Here is a 16,611-nt window from a genome sequence, read left to right on the forward strand (position 1 = left end):
TGGACATCCCTGAGGTTTCTTATTTTTTGTTAAAATTGTTTATTTCTTTTCTTTTTTTTTTTTTTAGAAGTTTTTCAGAAGGGTCTAAGGGCAGGGATGCCAGGTTAACTTAGTTTAGTTTAGCAACCAGCTACTGTTTATATTTTATAACCGACAGGTGGATGCATTAGAATGAAGCAAAACAGGGAGCTTGTTACCTGCTGAGTATTTCCTATACTATGAATACAATCTTTTTCATACTACAGTTTTTTGTTTGCTAAAAAATAAAATAATTTTTCGTTTTACAAACCCTTAATAGAAAACCACAAAAATGTCAGTGTACAAAGAAAAATGACCACAGATTAAGGCCAGTCAAAAATCATGTTTCCTAGCTAGTAAAAACAAGGCTGTTTGCAAAAACATGATTCTTATGTTCCAACTGTCAATGTGAAGTAGCAGTTTCTATTTGCAGTAATCTGTTCAGGCAGTAGCTCAACTTGACACTATCATATACTTTTACTCACTTAATTTGAAATAATTAAGCACAGTAATTTGTATACAAGACTATATTCTGTGCTGTAAATATAGAAGTGCTAGAGACCAAAGTCTTCCTGCATAAAGCACATTTGTCATATCAACCAACTTTTTACACTGACCTTTGGTTGTCTGGAGAAATTAAACAGCCATCTAATGAAGCGGCTGTAATCTGCGTTTTCCATCTGAGACGTCAGCATTCCCACAGCCTGGGCTCCGTGGCTTCGGTACTCTGATTTTTCCACAATCTGCACACCAACACATCAAATCCCTGTGGTAACAGCCGCTAACACCCCCCCTGATCAAATGTCTTCATAACTGACCTGGAAGCAGATGTGCTGCAGCAGAATGTCAAGGAAAGGTTTTGCCTGCTCCCTCTGCTCTTCCACCAAATGACTGGAATCACATTCAACAGTTCAAAACGGACATGAAAGACTTCACATAGAAATAATATGAAACAAGCACACACACATGCTGCTGGCTTTTATGTTGCTGCAAAAAGTCAGTAGCTGGGAAAGGCTCCAGCATCCCTGTGACCTCGGAGTGTATATCGAAGAGGAATAGAAAATATAAAAGAGCAATGAAAACAGGAGAACAGATAGGAAGGAATGGATGCATAGATAGGTGTGTGGAAATAAGAGAAATAAATAGATGAGGATTAGGCTAGCACAATGACTGTATATGAGAACTGGACTGAAACGACTGTGACGTCACCCACAGAAAACAGTTTACTTCCTGCTCCAACCAAATTAAGTCAATTCAGTAACAATTTTTTTCTGATACGGACACCGCTAGGTTGGAGCCAGACAAGTCAGTAAGCAGTGATTGATCAGAGTCGTTCAGAGTTATCACTTCTATGGCAACCACTCTCACCAATCAGGAGTGAGCTTGTTAGAAGTCCGCATCCCAACCACTGAAAAGCAGGGGAATATGTCAAACGCTTCAAATGTTCAGCCTGAGGCCACCTACTAGTATTTAGGAATCTGATTGGTCACTTTATAACTTGAACTATAGAAAAAATATGAGGAAAAAAAAGAGGACTGTCAGAAAAGTTTTAAAAAAGGTGTCAGAATAAGAATGATTATTCTGACAAATAGAAATGCTGTTGATTTCTCTATAGAAGTCAATGGGATTTTGGTTTCTTTTGGAGCCAGCAGGTACTTCCTGTTTGGAAAGTGAGGGGGCAGGGTCAATCAGTCCAGTTCTATTAAACAGTCAATGATTTAAAGAAGAATGCATGAGTGGAGGAAAATACGCTCAAGAAAAATATAAAAGCAACACTTTTATTTTTGCTCCCATTTTTCATGAGATGGACTTAAAGATCTAAAATTCATTCCAGATACACAATATTACCATTTCTCTCAAACAGTCAAACAGTCCTTTTATTGTGGGCAGTCTAAGGCACACCTGTGCACTAATCATGATGTCAGATCAGCATCTTGATGTGGCACGCCTGTGAGGTGGGATGGATTGTCTCAGCAAAGCAGAAGTGCTCACTATCACACATTTAGACAGATTTGTGAACAATGTTTGAGAGAAATGGTAATATTGTGCATCTGGAATGAATTTTAGATCTTTAAGTCCATCTCATGAAACATGGGAGCAAAAATAAAAGTGTTGTGTTTATATTTTTGTTGAGTGTAGAATATTGGCAGGGAGGCAAATATAAAATAAATAACATGAAAAAAAATTATAAAGACAAACAGTGTCCAACAGTTTAAGCTGTTGAGTTGATTGTGGTGGAGGTCTGCTCAAAAAAAATGTACACAATTAAATGCATTTCCTAAGGAAAGTATTTTTTTTTCCTTTAGTGGTCATGGAAAAATGTTTTAAATGCAGGTTCAGCTTTACAGAACTGTTGCTATGATGTAAAACCATGTGTGTATAACTAATGGACAGTCTCACTCAGATGAAATCACTTTAAAAAGATTTGTTTCACAATAACATTTAAGAAATAATAAATGTTAAATAAAACGATTCCACGTCAAGCATGAATTAGTAAATTCCAACAATTCCAGGAGAGGTTGATTAAAAAATTAACCCTACTTATCTACCACTCACACACAAACCCTTTTAATTTCATTCATGTTTTAAGTGCAGACAAAAAAAAAATCTGATTTTTGTTAGCAAAACTTCAAACCTCTCACCAAACAAACTGAATGGCATAATCCCTGATGGCCAAAACACTCTGACTGAGAACACGGAGGACCGGCTTCCCTCGACTTTCTTTATTCATCATCAGTATGACGTAGAGCAGCTGATGGAAGACCCTGCGCAAAGACTGCACAAAAAAAGAACATTGTGTTACTAAAATCAATCCATGTTCTGAGAGAAGCCACAACTTTTTTTTTTTTTTACATTATATCACAAAACTATTTAAATGCATTCAAAAACCAAATATTGTAAAAATATAAAATACAAAATGACAAACGTTTAGTATTTGTAGTAAGTAACACAAAAAAAAATCTTCATTGCAAACATAAGATTAAGGATCCGCACCCCCTCTGATGTTGAATACATTCCACAGAAACCTTTTTTCTATCCAGTATTATTCATGATTCATTGCACCAACAAGGCACTTTTTATTCATCTGTCATCACTAACAGTGCATTAGGCCATTTATGATGATGTTTCTGGAAAACATCTGCTGATGAAAACTTGACCTCACAGTTTTCAACATCAATTGTTACCATAGAAACACAAAACATGCTAAAAACAGACTTATTCTGACTTACAAATGTAAAGATGAAAGGAAAGTTTCTGATTTAAAACACAGCATGCATTAGAAGCTTCAGTAATAGCCCTCTCGAAGCTGGGGGTGGTAATGGGTAATCATGTACAGTACTGCTTAAAAAAATAAGAAGATTCCCATTATAGCTCTAGAAACGCTATCTGGACTTGTTCTAAAAATCAAGAGTGTCAGACAACTAGGGTTGTAACGAGTATTCAAATACTCTCATATTTGCGATCTGTTCTTAAAAAATCAGTACCAATATTTGTGATGTCTGAGATTGCTGGTTCACTATTTTTTATAAATATAGTATAGTAAAGTAGAAATACACCTTAAGCAATGCAATTATTTCTCTATAATGTTGGATTTGAAGTATATAAACTAAACTAACCGTATGGGCTACTGTCACTGGAAAGAAATACATCTTCAAAGTAAAGGGGAGGTGAAGCTTCTCATGTTCAAAGTAAATTTATCTTGTTTTTCAATAATGGAAAAAAAGAGGGAAGTTCAGTTTACTGAAATAAGTTCTGAAAAATAATTTTGTCTTATAAATATTTGACAATTTTAATAAAAATATACTAAATATCTTCCAAAAATCTTGTGATCAACAATAAAGCATCACATGACTGTCTGCCAGCATAGTGGAGAAGCCGTACCAGAACCAGTCAGTAAAATGTTCCTGAAGTTGAGGGAGTTCTTTGGTATTTTCATGAAGGAGGAAAAAATGTCAATTTCTAAAACATGCCTGTTGGAAACAATGTTGTCAGTTTAGCTGAAAGGGCTGTGAGCGTTTTTTTGTTTTTATCTAGGTGTCGCTGTGTCTTCATTTACTGTCTTCCTGTCATTAGTCGACTGGAACAGCAGTCACCTACAAACTCTGGAGAACATTTTCAAGATATGTTGTCAAATGATGCAAAGTAACAATGATGTTTATGTTTTACTGCTGAAATTAATGCCAAAGTTAACCATCCATCCACCCATCTTCTTTCACTCATCCGGGACCAGGTCAAGGCGGCAACAGTCTGTCTGTTGACGCTCCCATCTTCCCTCACTCATAAACAAGACCCAAAAATATTTAAACTCCTTCACCTGAGGCAGGAGCACTCCGCCCACCCAGAGAGGACAAACCACCTTTCTCTGATCCAGAACCATGGCCTCAGACTTAACAGTGCTGACCCTCATCCCAGCCACTTCACACTCTGCTGCAAACCGCTCCAATACATGCTGGAGGTCCTGGCTTCATGAGGCCAACAGAACAATATCATCTGCAAAGAGCAGAGCTGAAATCCTGTGGTCCCCAAACCAGATCCCCCCCGGGCCCTGGCTGGGCCTAGAAATTCTGTCCATAAAAAATATGAACCGAACCGGTGATAATGGGCAGCCCTGCCGGAGTCCAACATGTACCGGGAACAGATCTGACTTACTGGTGGCTATGCGAACCAAGCTCCTGCTCTGGTCACACAGAGACTGGACAGCCCTCAGTAAGGCTCCCCAGACCCCGTCCGACTATCTGATGGACTCTCCTCTCCAGTACTCTGACAAAGACTTTCCCAGGAAGGCTGAGGAGTGCGATTCCCCGGTAGTTGGAACACACCCTCCGGTCCCCTTCTTGAAAAGGGGAACCACCACCCCAGTCTGCCAGTCCAGTGGTACGGTTCCCATCTGCCACGCAATGCTGCAGTGTTAACCAAGACACTCCCACAACATCCAGAGACTTGAGGTATTCTGAGTGAGCCTCATCCACCGAGGAGCTCTTTGACTACCTCAGTGACCTAAGCTTGGGTGATGGACAGTTCTACCCCAGTGTCCTCAGCCTCCGCTTCCTCAACGGAAGGCGTGTCATCAGGTTGACGAGATCTTCAAAGTATCCAACCTTCTACCGCCCGACAATGTCCCCAGTTGAGGTCAGCAGATTCCCACCTGCACTGAAAACGAAGCCTGCAAAAAACTGCTTTCCCCTCCTGAGGCGCCGGATGGTTTGCCAGAATCTCTTTGAGGCCAACCGATAGTCCTTCTCCATGGCCTCTCCAAACTCCTCCCAGGACCGAGTTTTTGCCTCCTAAACAGCCCAGGCCGCAGCTCACTCTGGAGTCCCACTAGCCAGCCAGGCCCGAAAAGACTCCTTCAGCTTGATGGCATCCCTTACTTCCAGTGTCCACCATCGGGTTCGGAGGTTGCGGCCACGACAGGCACCAGAGACCTTGCTACCACAGTTCCGGAAAGCAGCAGAGACAATAGAGGTGGAGAACAAGGTCCACTCGGACTCAATGTCACTAACCTCACTCGGTACCTGCTTGAAGTTTTCCCGGATGTGAGAGTTAAAGACTTCCCTGACGGAGGGTTCAGCCAGACGTTCCCAGCAAACCCTCACAGTACGTTTAGGTCTGCTGAGTCTTTCCGGCCTCCTTCCCTGCCAGCGAATCCAACTCACCACCAGGTAGTGATCAGTGGACAGCTCTGCCCCTCTCTTTACCTGAGTATCCAAAACAAACGGCCGAAGGTCGCCAGAAACGACTACAAAGTCGATTATCGATCTCCTACCTAGAGTCTCCTGATGTCAGGGGTATTGATGGACACCTTTGTGTTCGAACATGGTATTCGTTATGGACAAACTATGGCGTGCACAGAAGTCCAACAACAAAACACCGCTCAGGTTCAGGTCAGGGAGGCCATTCCTACCAATCACACTCCTCCAGGTGCCACCGACATTGCTCACATTGGCATTGAAGTCCCGCAGGAGGACAATGGAGTTCCCCATTGGGGCACTTTACAGTAAACCTTCAAGAGACACCAAGAAGGCCAGGTACTCCGAACTGCTGTTCGGCCCGTAAGCTGAAACTACAGTCAGAGGCCTGTCCCCCACCAGAGGTGAAGAGACATGACCCTCTCGTCCACCGGTGTGAACTCCAACACTTGGCGGCTTAGCTGGGGGCTCACGACCAAGCCCACTCCAGCCTGCCGCCTCTCACCATGGGCAACTCCAGAATGGTAGAGTCCAAACCCTCGAGAGACTGAGTTTCAGAGCCCAGGCTGTGCGTGGAGGTGAGCCCAACTATATCTAGCCGATAGTACTTGGCGATATGGAAAAATGTATATATATCACTATATAGATATTTTACATCACAATAAGGATATAAATCGCGATATAAAACAATAAAGCATGTTAAAAAAAGCTCTCGCTAGTTTTACTTTGAAATCTGAAAGCTTCATTGACACTTTATTTTGAAGATTTGTTTACTTCCGGTGACAGTAGCCGCTCATTCGGCTTTAATTAAGCTCATAAATGAAAATCCAACATTATTCTGCATTTCAGATAAATCAATATTTTACGACATGACCATTTATTACACTTTACTATATTTATAAAGATTGTAAATCAGCTATTTAGATGTCGCAAATATTCATACTCAAATTTTTCCGAGTGCTCAGATACCTGTTACAGCCCTGTTCCACAGCTTGGTTTATCTCTTATTTTTTATAATCTCATGTTAATTTTCTTGGACTTTCCTTGAGTGATAGGTTTGTTGTGTTAGCATCTGCGCGGCAATAGCCTCCTAGCGTAGTGTACATATTACTGTCTTCTGCTCATCAGGCGTCTTAAATCCAAAATGCAACCAAATCACAGACATACCCCTCTTTTGCTGAAAGTGCTGCTGCTTGGCTGCCAGCATCACTGTATCCATCTGCCTCTACTCCGGGGAATCAACTTCCAAGCTCTTACGTGTCCATCCTTCTGCACAGTAGCGGTTTTAGGCACAGGCAGTACGGGCAGCTGCTCGGGGCGCCAACTCGAAGGGGGCGGCATCTCAGCGCTTGGAGGAAAAAAAACTGCGCCGCTATGAGTTTCTATTACCTCTTGTATCACAATGTTTTGAACGGCCTGAAATCAGTGAATTGGCGCCCCCTGCAGGTGCATGTGCCACCGTCGCCTAACGCCGGGGTCACACCGGACGCGAAAGCGCCGCGGAGCGGAGTGCGTTTCCATTCGGTGCCCATGTTAACCTATGGCGTCGGTCACACCAGGCGCGGAGCAGTGCAGCGCAACGTTTCGGCGTCTGGCCTATTTTTTCCGCGAGCGCTCAAAACACACGGACACGCGTGCGCGAGAACCCCCACCCCGGACACCACAGATCTCCGGAGCGGGTGTGCTGGGCTGCAGGGTTCTGGGAGGAAAAAAAGCAGGGCAGACGGAGCCCCCCAATGCAGTGGGGGCACACTGGAGCGGGGCATGGGGCTGTGTTTGAACGAGAGAGAGGCAGAGGAGCGGTTCTTCTTGGAAGAAACATCAGGTAATATTTTTAGTTTATTAATTTACCGACGGAAACACGTGGGAGCGCATGCGTGCACACAGACACACAAAAAAACAGACAGACACGCACACGTGAACACAAACAGATCAATGAAGTGGGCCGACTGCGGAGTTGGGGGGCGGGGTCTGTGTCAACAGGGGCAGAGACCATCCCCTTTTAGCAAAAACATGGGGTGATGTCTTGGTTATTGACTTATTACCCATGATGCCAAAAAAAAGGCAATAGCTCTAGCAGAAGCGCCTGTCAACCGTCGCCGAAAAATTTGCGTCTGGCATGACCTAGAGAGCGGAGCGGACTCCGCGTGTGCTCTGCTCTGCGCCGCTTTGCGGCGCTTCCGCATCCACTGTGACCCCGGGGTAAGAATATGCCGGACAGGTGTGAAAAGAGAGGGAGGGGCGGTTCAGCTGCAGGTCTTCAAATTAAGAAGATGGATGATGAAGGAGGGCGGATCTACTTTGTAGAAACTCTAAGTCAGTCATAACATGACATTCTATAACCCACGGTTCAATATAAGGCCGGATTTAGGCATGGGCAAGGTGAGGCAATGCCCCCCCCCCAAATTTCAGGACTGCCCCCCCAAACGTGACGCCATGCAAACAAGAAAAACAGAGCGCTCTGCTCTCTCTGGATCCCATTCAAAGTAGCTGCTAGTGCTGATTGGTAGAACCAAAGGAGGGCGTGGCCTCTCGCTTCACTCGGGTCCTCCTCTCTCACTCTGTCGCTCACGCGCACACAGCGGCAGAGACACGCGGTTCTCAGCAGCAGAGCTGGACAGAACTGTTTAGAAGTTTTTATCTGCTGTTTGTCGCTGAAATGACTCGATTACCCAAAATTTTAACTCCTTCTTGTCCTCATCTGTTGCTCTCTTTGTTGTAATGTGGAGGAAAAAGCGAGAAACGAGTTGACAATGTTCAGGTTTCTGGTTGTTAAAGCTAGCGCTGTTTGTAGCACCTAAGCTAACAGTACCTAAGAATTAGCTGTGTTTGAGATGCCTCACCTCGGTGAGAGCAGGCGGCTGCAGGCGGAGAAAGGCCCCTGAGATGAAGGTGGACAGTGGGAAGTTGGGGTTGTCTTTCATACTCCATTGAATTTTAATCTGCCTCACCTCCTTAGTATAAACTTTAATATTATGTTGTTTATAATATTTTTTAAAACATTTGTCCGTGGACAACAGATATAAAATAGCTGCTGGGTTGATTTAATGTCCACTGTCCTGGATAAATAAATAAAATTGAAATTCTTGTTAATTTTTAAAGGCAACAATAACATATATTATTTGAAATCTTCATTTTTACATCAGTGATTACTGTAGCCTATTACTAAAACACAAACTCATATCTACAAAGAAAATACATTATAAATTTAAAGAATTATCGTGATATTGTTGATTAATATTTATAGTGTATTGAGTAATTTAGTGAAAATAACAAGAAAAGATTCAACAAAATTCCAAAACTACACAACAGGATTTCAAATGCTGGATTTGAACCAATTCCCTGCTGATGAAAATACATTCTGTTATCACTAAAGATTTTCTCATCCATGGATTTTTTAAAGCAATTTTGAAACAGGAATCAAGAGTTTCTGCAGTAGCAACTTGTTGGTTTGGTACATTGATGACGACAAAGAGATTTTTTTTATCATTTGCTACAAAGAAAGTGTGTTGGCTGTTTTAATAGTTAAAATAGTTTAGTATTTATAAACTAATCTTAAATAAAGTGACAAAATACACATAATAAAAAATAAAAATACAAAAAAACCCAAAATAATAAATGACTAAACAGAATATTAAAAGAAGTAATTAAAAACCAACAAGAAAATACATAAAAATATAATTTAAGACAAAAAATAAACCAAATATAAACTTTTGCAAATGAATAAAAATGACTCAAAGTAATAAATAAATAAATAAATAAGATGTCCTAAAAAAGACCAAAAAAGAGACGATAAGCAAACCAACTTTTGATCTGCATGTCAGCTGAACTTCCTCCAAAATCCTGATTCTTTCTCCTTCCAGTTCACCAAAGACTCTTTTAGCTAATTCTCCAATGTTTATTGACTGTGATCAATACATTCAATCATTGGTTTCTCAGAGTTCTTGATAAAATAATCAAAGCTAACATCAAAATGCTCTTTCATTGATTTACAATCCTTTCCAACTGCGGTCAAATGAGCCGCCGTTCACATTTCCGTGGTCACATCAAGAAGCTCCGTGGAGTCTGGTGGAGATTTTCCAGCGTTCTCAGTCCTGCTACCGTAAGTATTGGATGAAACTCACACCAAAAATCCAGTGATGCTGATTTGACCACAGAAATGTGAACGGCGGCTCATTTGACTGCAGTCAATGTGAAGATACCATCTTCTCTTCTCCAGAACCTGAACTAGACACTAGGAACAGATGAGGGTTTAGTGCATGTGCAGCAGAGCTGTTGATGGAAAGAAGATCATTCATTCAAAAAGTGTGTTTGACTGAGATTTAAAAGGAGAAATACTCTGAAATGCAAAAACAAAATAATTTCTTATTACGTTTGTTCTCTTTCAGAAGAAAAATGACACACAGACATGTTAAAAACTCTAAAAACGGGATTTTTATCAGATTGGGGCTTTTTATAGGCTTGGGAGGATTTTACACAGGAACCATTTTGTATCCCTAAACTTGCCCCCCTGATATTCTGTTTGCACCCCCAATAGGGGCTGGCTAGATCCGGCCCTGGTTCAATACAGGAAGAGCTCTAAATTAACACCTGCCAAACGTGGGGAAAATTTTATTTTGGTGGACAGAAAAACTTTCACTTTGACTGGTGAGTCTCTGTTCTTCATCTCTGAGGCTCAAACACAACCAGGATGGAGTCTGCTTCTCCCCCACTGCTGCCCACCACAAACATCCCTTTTAGAGTTGCTTCAAACATTAAATCCTGACTTTATGAACTGAAACCTTCGAAATAAAGGGAAAAACAGTTTGATAAGAGAAATACATTTTTTATTAGATAAATGTTAGATGCTAGTAGAAATCTAATATGTCTGATAGACTCTGGATGTTACTGGCATAAAGTCACTACTCATAACTAAAAATGTACCAGTCGTTGGATTGAAGACAGTAACCATGAGAAGATTTTTCTTCTCTGAAATAGAGATCAGTATAGGGCATGTTAATGTACATTTTCAAAACATGAATGTTTTATTTTAAAATATTTTTTATACACAGTTATATTTAAAAAAAAATTAAAATGTCTTAAAAATATGTTCATGATACATGAACTTTAGATAAATTTAGGTGACCTCTGACCTACTCCAGTTCAAAGATCATTAATTTTTTTAATAATGCTGCAGATTTGGTCATTAGTTCAAAATGTGACAAGATTTGTTTAAAAATGTGTAAGTTGATTTGTCTTTAACATTACATCATCGATAAACATGGTACAAAAAGGTGAAAATGGGATATTTTTTCCATGAAATGTTAGTGATCATCTGAAAATGTATCAATTAATGAGATTAACAAAGTTCTGAATATCGATATTTGTTTCCTACCTTGTTGCCATTATTGATAATTATGGTGAGAAATCAGTGTATTCACATAGAGAAGTATCACTATTCATTATTGATTATCTATAACTAAGCTACATTTATTATTTCAAAATGGTAGCCCTTCGTATGACTCAGTATCAATGAAGTAGCACTTGGTTTAAAAAGGTTGGTGCCCCCTGATCTAGACCTATGCATTACAACACCCACTACAATATATTTGGCATAGTAACTGATCAAATTAGGTTATAAACAATAGAAGAGAAATGGCACGATAGACACTTTCTGTCGCCCACACAATATGCATAGTCATGTCGCCCAGCACTACTAGCTGATAACTCTAAACCTCCTGCACAAGCTCAGGCTCCTTCCTTCCCAAAGAGATGATGTTCCAGCTCCAAAAAGCCCAATTCCATAACCGGGATTTGGGCAGTCGAAGCACTCACCTTTGACTGCCCCTCAAACCCCATGCACCGACCCCTTCCAAGCTCCTGCAGGTGGTGGGCCTACTAGAGCCGAAGTTAACAAAAGACTTACGGATTGTAAAATTGTTTGAAGTGACAAATATTTATTTGTTTGTTATGTTTTGTTGATTCTAATCTTCTGTTCTAAATAAAGGTATAAATGATGAGGTTTAAATAAGATTTCTTTTAATATTCAAACACCCATTTAAACACAAGATAAGACCAAAAACTAAGGTGACTGAACCTTACTTCTTTCTGGTCTCCATGTTTGGCTGAGCAGAGCAGCTCAAGTCCATAGAAAGCCATCTCTGGAATGCTCCTCATTTCAGCAACATCTCTGCACAGGCATAAGATCAGGCTGCTTTCATGGATCATTTCTCAAAAATACCAAAAAGGTGAAAGAAAACTCACCGTGGAGCAGCAAAGGTAATTTCACCAAGGACAGGTTCAAAGTGAAGCAGCTGACAGAAGATCTGCAAAGAACAGAGGACTTCATCTACTCACGCTCCTGCGGCGTCTCAACAACCTGCGTATATGGAAACGGAATCACCTGCGTGAAGTTGCTGGCAGTTTCTGGACGGTCTTTGAGTGGAAATGTTTGCAGGAGCCTCAAAATGCTGTGGACCAGAAAAACAGCTGCTTCTCTGATCTTCATCAGATCTTCATTTGAGAAGTAAATATCCTCCTCCTCATCTTCCTCTTCCTCAGCTTCATCCATGTCCATCTGAGAACAAAAAGGAAACTTTTTGATAAATGAAACATCACAAAAGCCTGTCCAAAATGATCAAAACACAATTTATCAGCTATATAATCTATGACCTAGGGATATTTTCCTTCTTTTAACCATCACAACCCATTGTGTGAAATCTGAGAAGTCCCACCGCAGACAAACAAGGAAGTTTGATCCTGAACAACACAAACCACAGGTTGCTGTACCTCATTTGCTTCACTAAAGTGATAAAAATATGTTCATGTGAGATCCAACATTTTTTTAGCTGGAATTTTAATGATCTCCTCCACATGTACTTTAAAGTTGTTCACCTTTTGAGAAACCGATTCGCACAGGTGGTTTGACAGATTTCTTTTGCCAGAAGACCAATTTCTCTGCCTAATTCCCAGCCCTGTGCACTAAGAAAAATTAAGTACCTGAATTTCAGAACAATAATTACTTAAACAGACAAAACCACACATTTTACCTTAAATGTAAAATACAAATAAACAATGGGTTAAAATGCAAAAATAAACATTACACAAAGTCAACATCTTGCTCTGCACTCTTGGTACCAATCGCTTCATCAGCTAGAACCACTTCTGTAAACTTCTACTTATGAGCTCTCCTCCGAAGGTTGGAGGCAATCACAACAAAGATTTTGGGAGAAGCCGTTTGTGACAGATGGTAGAGCCAACTCTTTGTGTGTATGTGTGATATTCCGCATTCGGTATATGACCGCTCAGTCATTTCCGGTAGGGGCAGCGGACCATTGTTTTCATGGATATAGCAGAGTATCTGGACTTTAAAATATGTCTTTTTGGAGCTACCAAGAGTCACTATAAATGATGTTAGGCTCATTGTCCGTTTTCTAGCAAAATACTCCAAAATAAAAATGCAAAAGGGATTTAAATTGTATTTGTCGATCTACTGGGCAAACTTCGATGGGAACTCGCTAAGGCTGATGTTATTTGCCTGTATTTATGAGCGACCAGCTCAAAAGCTGATGGAAATTCATGTAATAGGTGGTGCCAAGATGCAGATTCCTGTATTGTTTCACATATTTTAAGTGGATCCAAAGCTAAATGCTGTTATTGGTCGCAGTATTTAATGAAGTCCTATCACCTGTCACGCAGCTAGATCACAGAGCGCACCCGCAATACAACCGCGATTAGGAACCGTTTGGTGTATTAACCTCATCTGTAATCGTAATCATAAACTTAACTTTTCTTCCGCGTTTGTGCGGCCAAGAAAAAAACCTCAGAACCAACTGCAGTATTTAGAAAATTACAGCGAATACCGTTGTCACTTTTCATTTGGGCTAATGCTAACTAGCATGAAAGGCGTATCTAATTTTTGCTGTCTTTATTTTTATTACCAGTTAGTTGTGTTTCAATTACTTCACATCATAGTGCTTCTAAATTATTGTCAATGTAATTTTTAGAGTCAGATATAAGAAGTCTGAGACGGGATTCCCTTTCCTTAAACATCTCAACACAGGCGAGGTGACCATTAGCATGCTGCTACCGCTCCACGGTGAAGGCAGGCAGGGACACCTCATCATCAGTTGAGAGTAGGAACAGTCGTCCAAAAGTCACTTCAAAGTTCAGTTAAATGCTCAAAGTTCTGTTAGGGAAGTTTTAAATACTCCACCATTGCTACGTTTCCCAAGATGTCATAACGCTATCATCTGACATTGGTGGGGGGGTGAACTGAGAGGAGTAAAGGCACAGAAAACCCCAGGATCTGACAACATCCCTGGTTGTGTCCTGAGAGACTGTGCTGACGTGCTTACAGATGTCCTCACAGACATCTTCAGCCTCTCCCAGAGCCAGGTTGAAGTCCCCTCATGCTTCAAAACTATCACTATAGGGATGTAACAATTCAGTCAACCCACGATTCGATTCAGTTTTAAAATCATGATTTCAATTTTTTCTCAACACAATGAATTAAAAGGTATTTTAAGGTCAAGTATACTTTCTTTTTGCTCCTTAGATAAAACTGTTTCCCAACTAGCAGAAAGGATTTAAAAAAAATTAACGATTATACATAATACTGAAATGATCACAAATCCTTTTATACTCTGTTCATGTTGTGGTCAATGTGACAACACCTGAAACCCCCCAGATGATGAATGACACAATGGGTCTCATCAACAACAATGATGAGACCCCCAACAGGAGTGAAGTGTGCAGGCTGGCTTTGTGGTGCATGGAGAACAATCTCCATCTGTATATGGAGAAGATGAAGGAGATGGTTGTGGACTTTAGGAGAGCTCACACCCAGCACGCCCCACTGACCATAAATGGAGCTGAAGGGGAAAGGGTGAGCTGCACCAAGTTTCTGGGTGTGCACATCCAAATACCTGTCGTGGAACCACAACACTGCATCACTGGCCAAAAACGCCCAACAACTGTACTTCCTCTGCAAACTGAATAGGGCTGGAGCTCCTCCCCCATCATGGAGACCTTCTACAGTGGAGTCATCGAGAGCATCCTGACCAGCTGGATCACTGTGTGGTACGGAGCCTGCACTGCGTCCTGCAGGAAGTCTCTGCACCGCATTGGGAGAACAGCTGACAAGATCATTGGTGTCCTTCTCACTGGCCTTTTAGACATCTACCACTCCTGTCTCACCCGCAAGGCTACCATGATTTCAGGTGACCCATCCCACTCATCTCAGAGCCACTTCAGCCTGCTGCCATCAGGAAGGAGACTGTGAAGTCTCCGGGTCAGAATCAGCAGGCTCATGGACAGTTTCCTCCACCAGGCCCTCAGGAAACTCACCTCCCCCCAGCCCTTCCTCCTCTGCCCCCACCTCCCGCGGGCACCAGGTTCCCCCCAAGGAGTGGAACACCTCAGAACATCATCATGAGTCTAGTGAGGAGCATGACACGTCATTGTCAAGCTGTCATTGTGGAAAATGGTGGAAATACCCACTAATGACATGGTTAATTTTAGTTATTTGTGGCGATCTTTTTCATCTCCATTTTTTGGGTAATAAAAATCAAACTAATGAAAATGGTATTTCTTTGTATTCATTATTGGTAATATCAAATGGAACTTTCAGACCAGGCAGGAAAAGCACAGATGTAAACTAGCAAAATTGCATTACCTGCGTCCTGTGATAATACTAGTGTGAAAGCTTTTTGCTGAATGTGGTTGCTGAAGAAGCTGAAGCTGTTGGCTGAAAATGCTGAAGAGACTGACAATAATCGCTGAAAACATTTGCTAAAAATGCTAAAGCTATAAGGGGAAAGCTTTTGCAGTATTTGCATGCCAACTATTTGTGATGAAAACAGAGCTGGAGGTTTGTTGGAAAAGCCCATGTCTTTTTATCTCATCTTTTGCTTCCAAGCCAAAACTTTTGTATTAACTTCTTAAAAACAGAGATAATATTTCAGCAAACCTTTACACATGTAGTCACAGAGCCCAAATTAAGCAGGATTAACTACTGTGGGAGTGTAACCCAAATATGATGTCCACACACGTGGATGCCAGGTCTTGCGAGGTTAAAGGTTGCATACACACATTCTTATAGGCAAAGTAGTTCTGTTATGAATAAGCGAATGGAATGCACAAACAGGCAAGAGTAAAAGGTTTTTCAGCACTCAGTTCTAACGTGGTTGTCTCTACTGTCCTGAAAGGACTCTGTACCTGTGGTGGCTTTTTCCTCTGGGGTTTGGCCCGTTTACCCTCAGCTTGAGAACTTTTCATTCGATCCTTTTTGCGCTTTTTTGCAGAGTCCTGTGGCCAACAATGTGGGGTCAGGTCAGAGCAGGTGTCCAACAAAACTTCATGAAACACTTGGTTGGCAATGCTTCCTGGAAAGAATGGAGAAAAAAGGTAAAAAACATCCAACACTTTTAACTAAAGAGCTATATTTGAATAAAAGAGTTCAAACACTAAGGCTCCCTTACCTGGGATCTTCAGTAGCAGCAAGTAGAGTGAGGCAGCATACAATCCACGCACTCTGTGCTGAGTGTTGGCTGCTTTGGTTTTGGCCCCCAAGACATAGAAAGATAGCACAGCCACTAAGGCCTTGATTGACACCCCATTCTCCCTGAGAATCCCCCAAATACTCTGCAAAAAGAAGAACAAAACTGTTATCAAATACACCGACCTTGTGGTTTCCTTCAGAATTTAAATAATAATCTAAACAGAAACTGAAGAAATTAAATGTGCACATCCTACATTTATTTCAGAGCATTTTTTTAATTATTATTTTGTACACAACAAAGTGGAAACCAAAGGCGAAACTTGATAAGACTTGTTAGGGTTAACAACGACCGCCATCAGTGCTGTTCACCGACAGGGTGCCGGTGGAAATTGGACTACTGTTGGTGGAAGAAGGAGAGGAGGA

The 16,611-nt window shown here is 41.2% G+C and overlaps 1 protein-coding gene across 1 annotated transcript in view; it reads right to left on the minus strand.

Moving 5' to 3' along the window:
• Positions 1-593: 593 nt before the first annotated feature.
• LOC112159937 (condensin-2 complex subunit D3) overlaps positions 594-16,611 on the minus strand; it is a gene marked incomplete in the record, with an annotated part of 30,109 nt that continues 14,091 nt past the window's right edge. The window contains 8 exon segments of the mRNA XM_024294199.2: positions 594-761; positions 837-909; positions 2,661-2,794; positions 11,790-11,877; positions 11,952-12,013; positions 12,091-12,264; positions 15,906-16,072; positions 16,169-16,331. Of these exon segments, the coding sequence (XP_024149967.2) occupies positions 609-761; positions 837-909; positions 2,661-2,794; positions 11,790-11,877; positions 11,952-12,013; positions 12,091-12,264; positions 15,906-16,072; positions 16,169-16,331 (1,014 nt within the window).

The sequence above is a fragment of the Oryzias melastigma genome, linkage group LG2 (genome assembly GCF_002922805.2).
Source record: "Oryzias melastigma strain HK-1 linkage group LG2, ASM292280v2, whole genome shotgun sequence".
Lineage (NCBI taxonomy): Eukaryota > Metazoa > Chordata > Actinopteri > Beloniformes > Adrianichthyidae > Oryzias > Oryzias melastigma.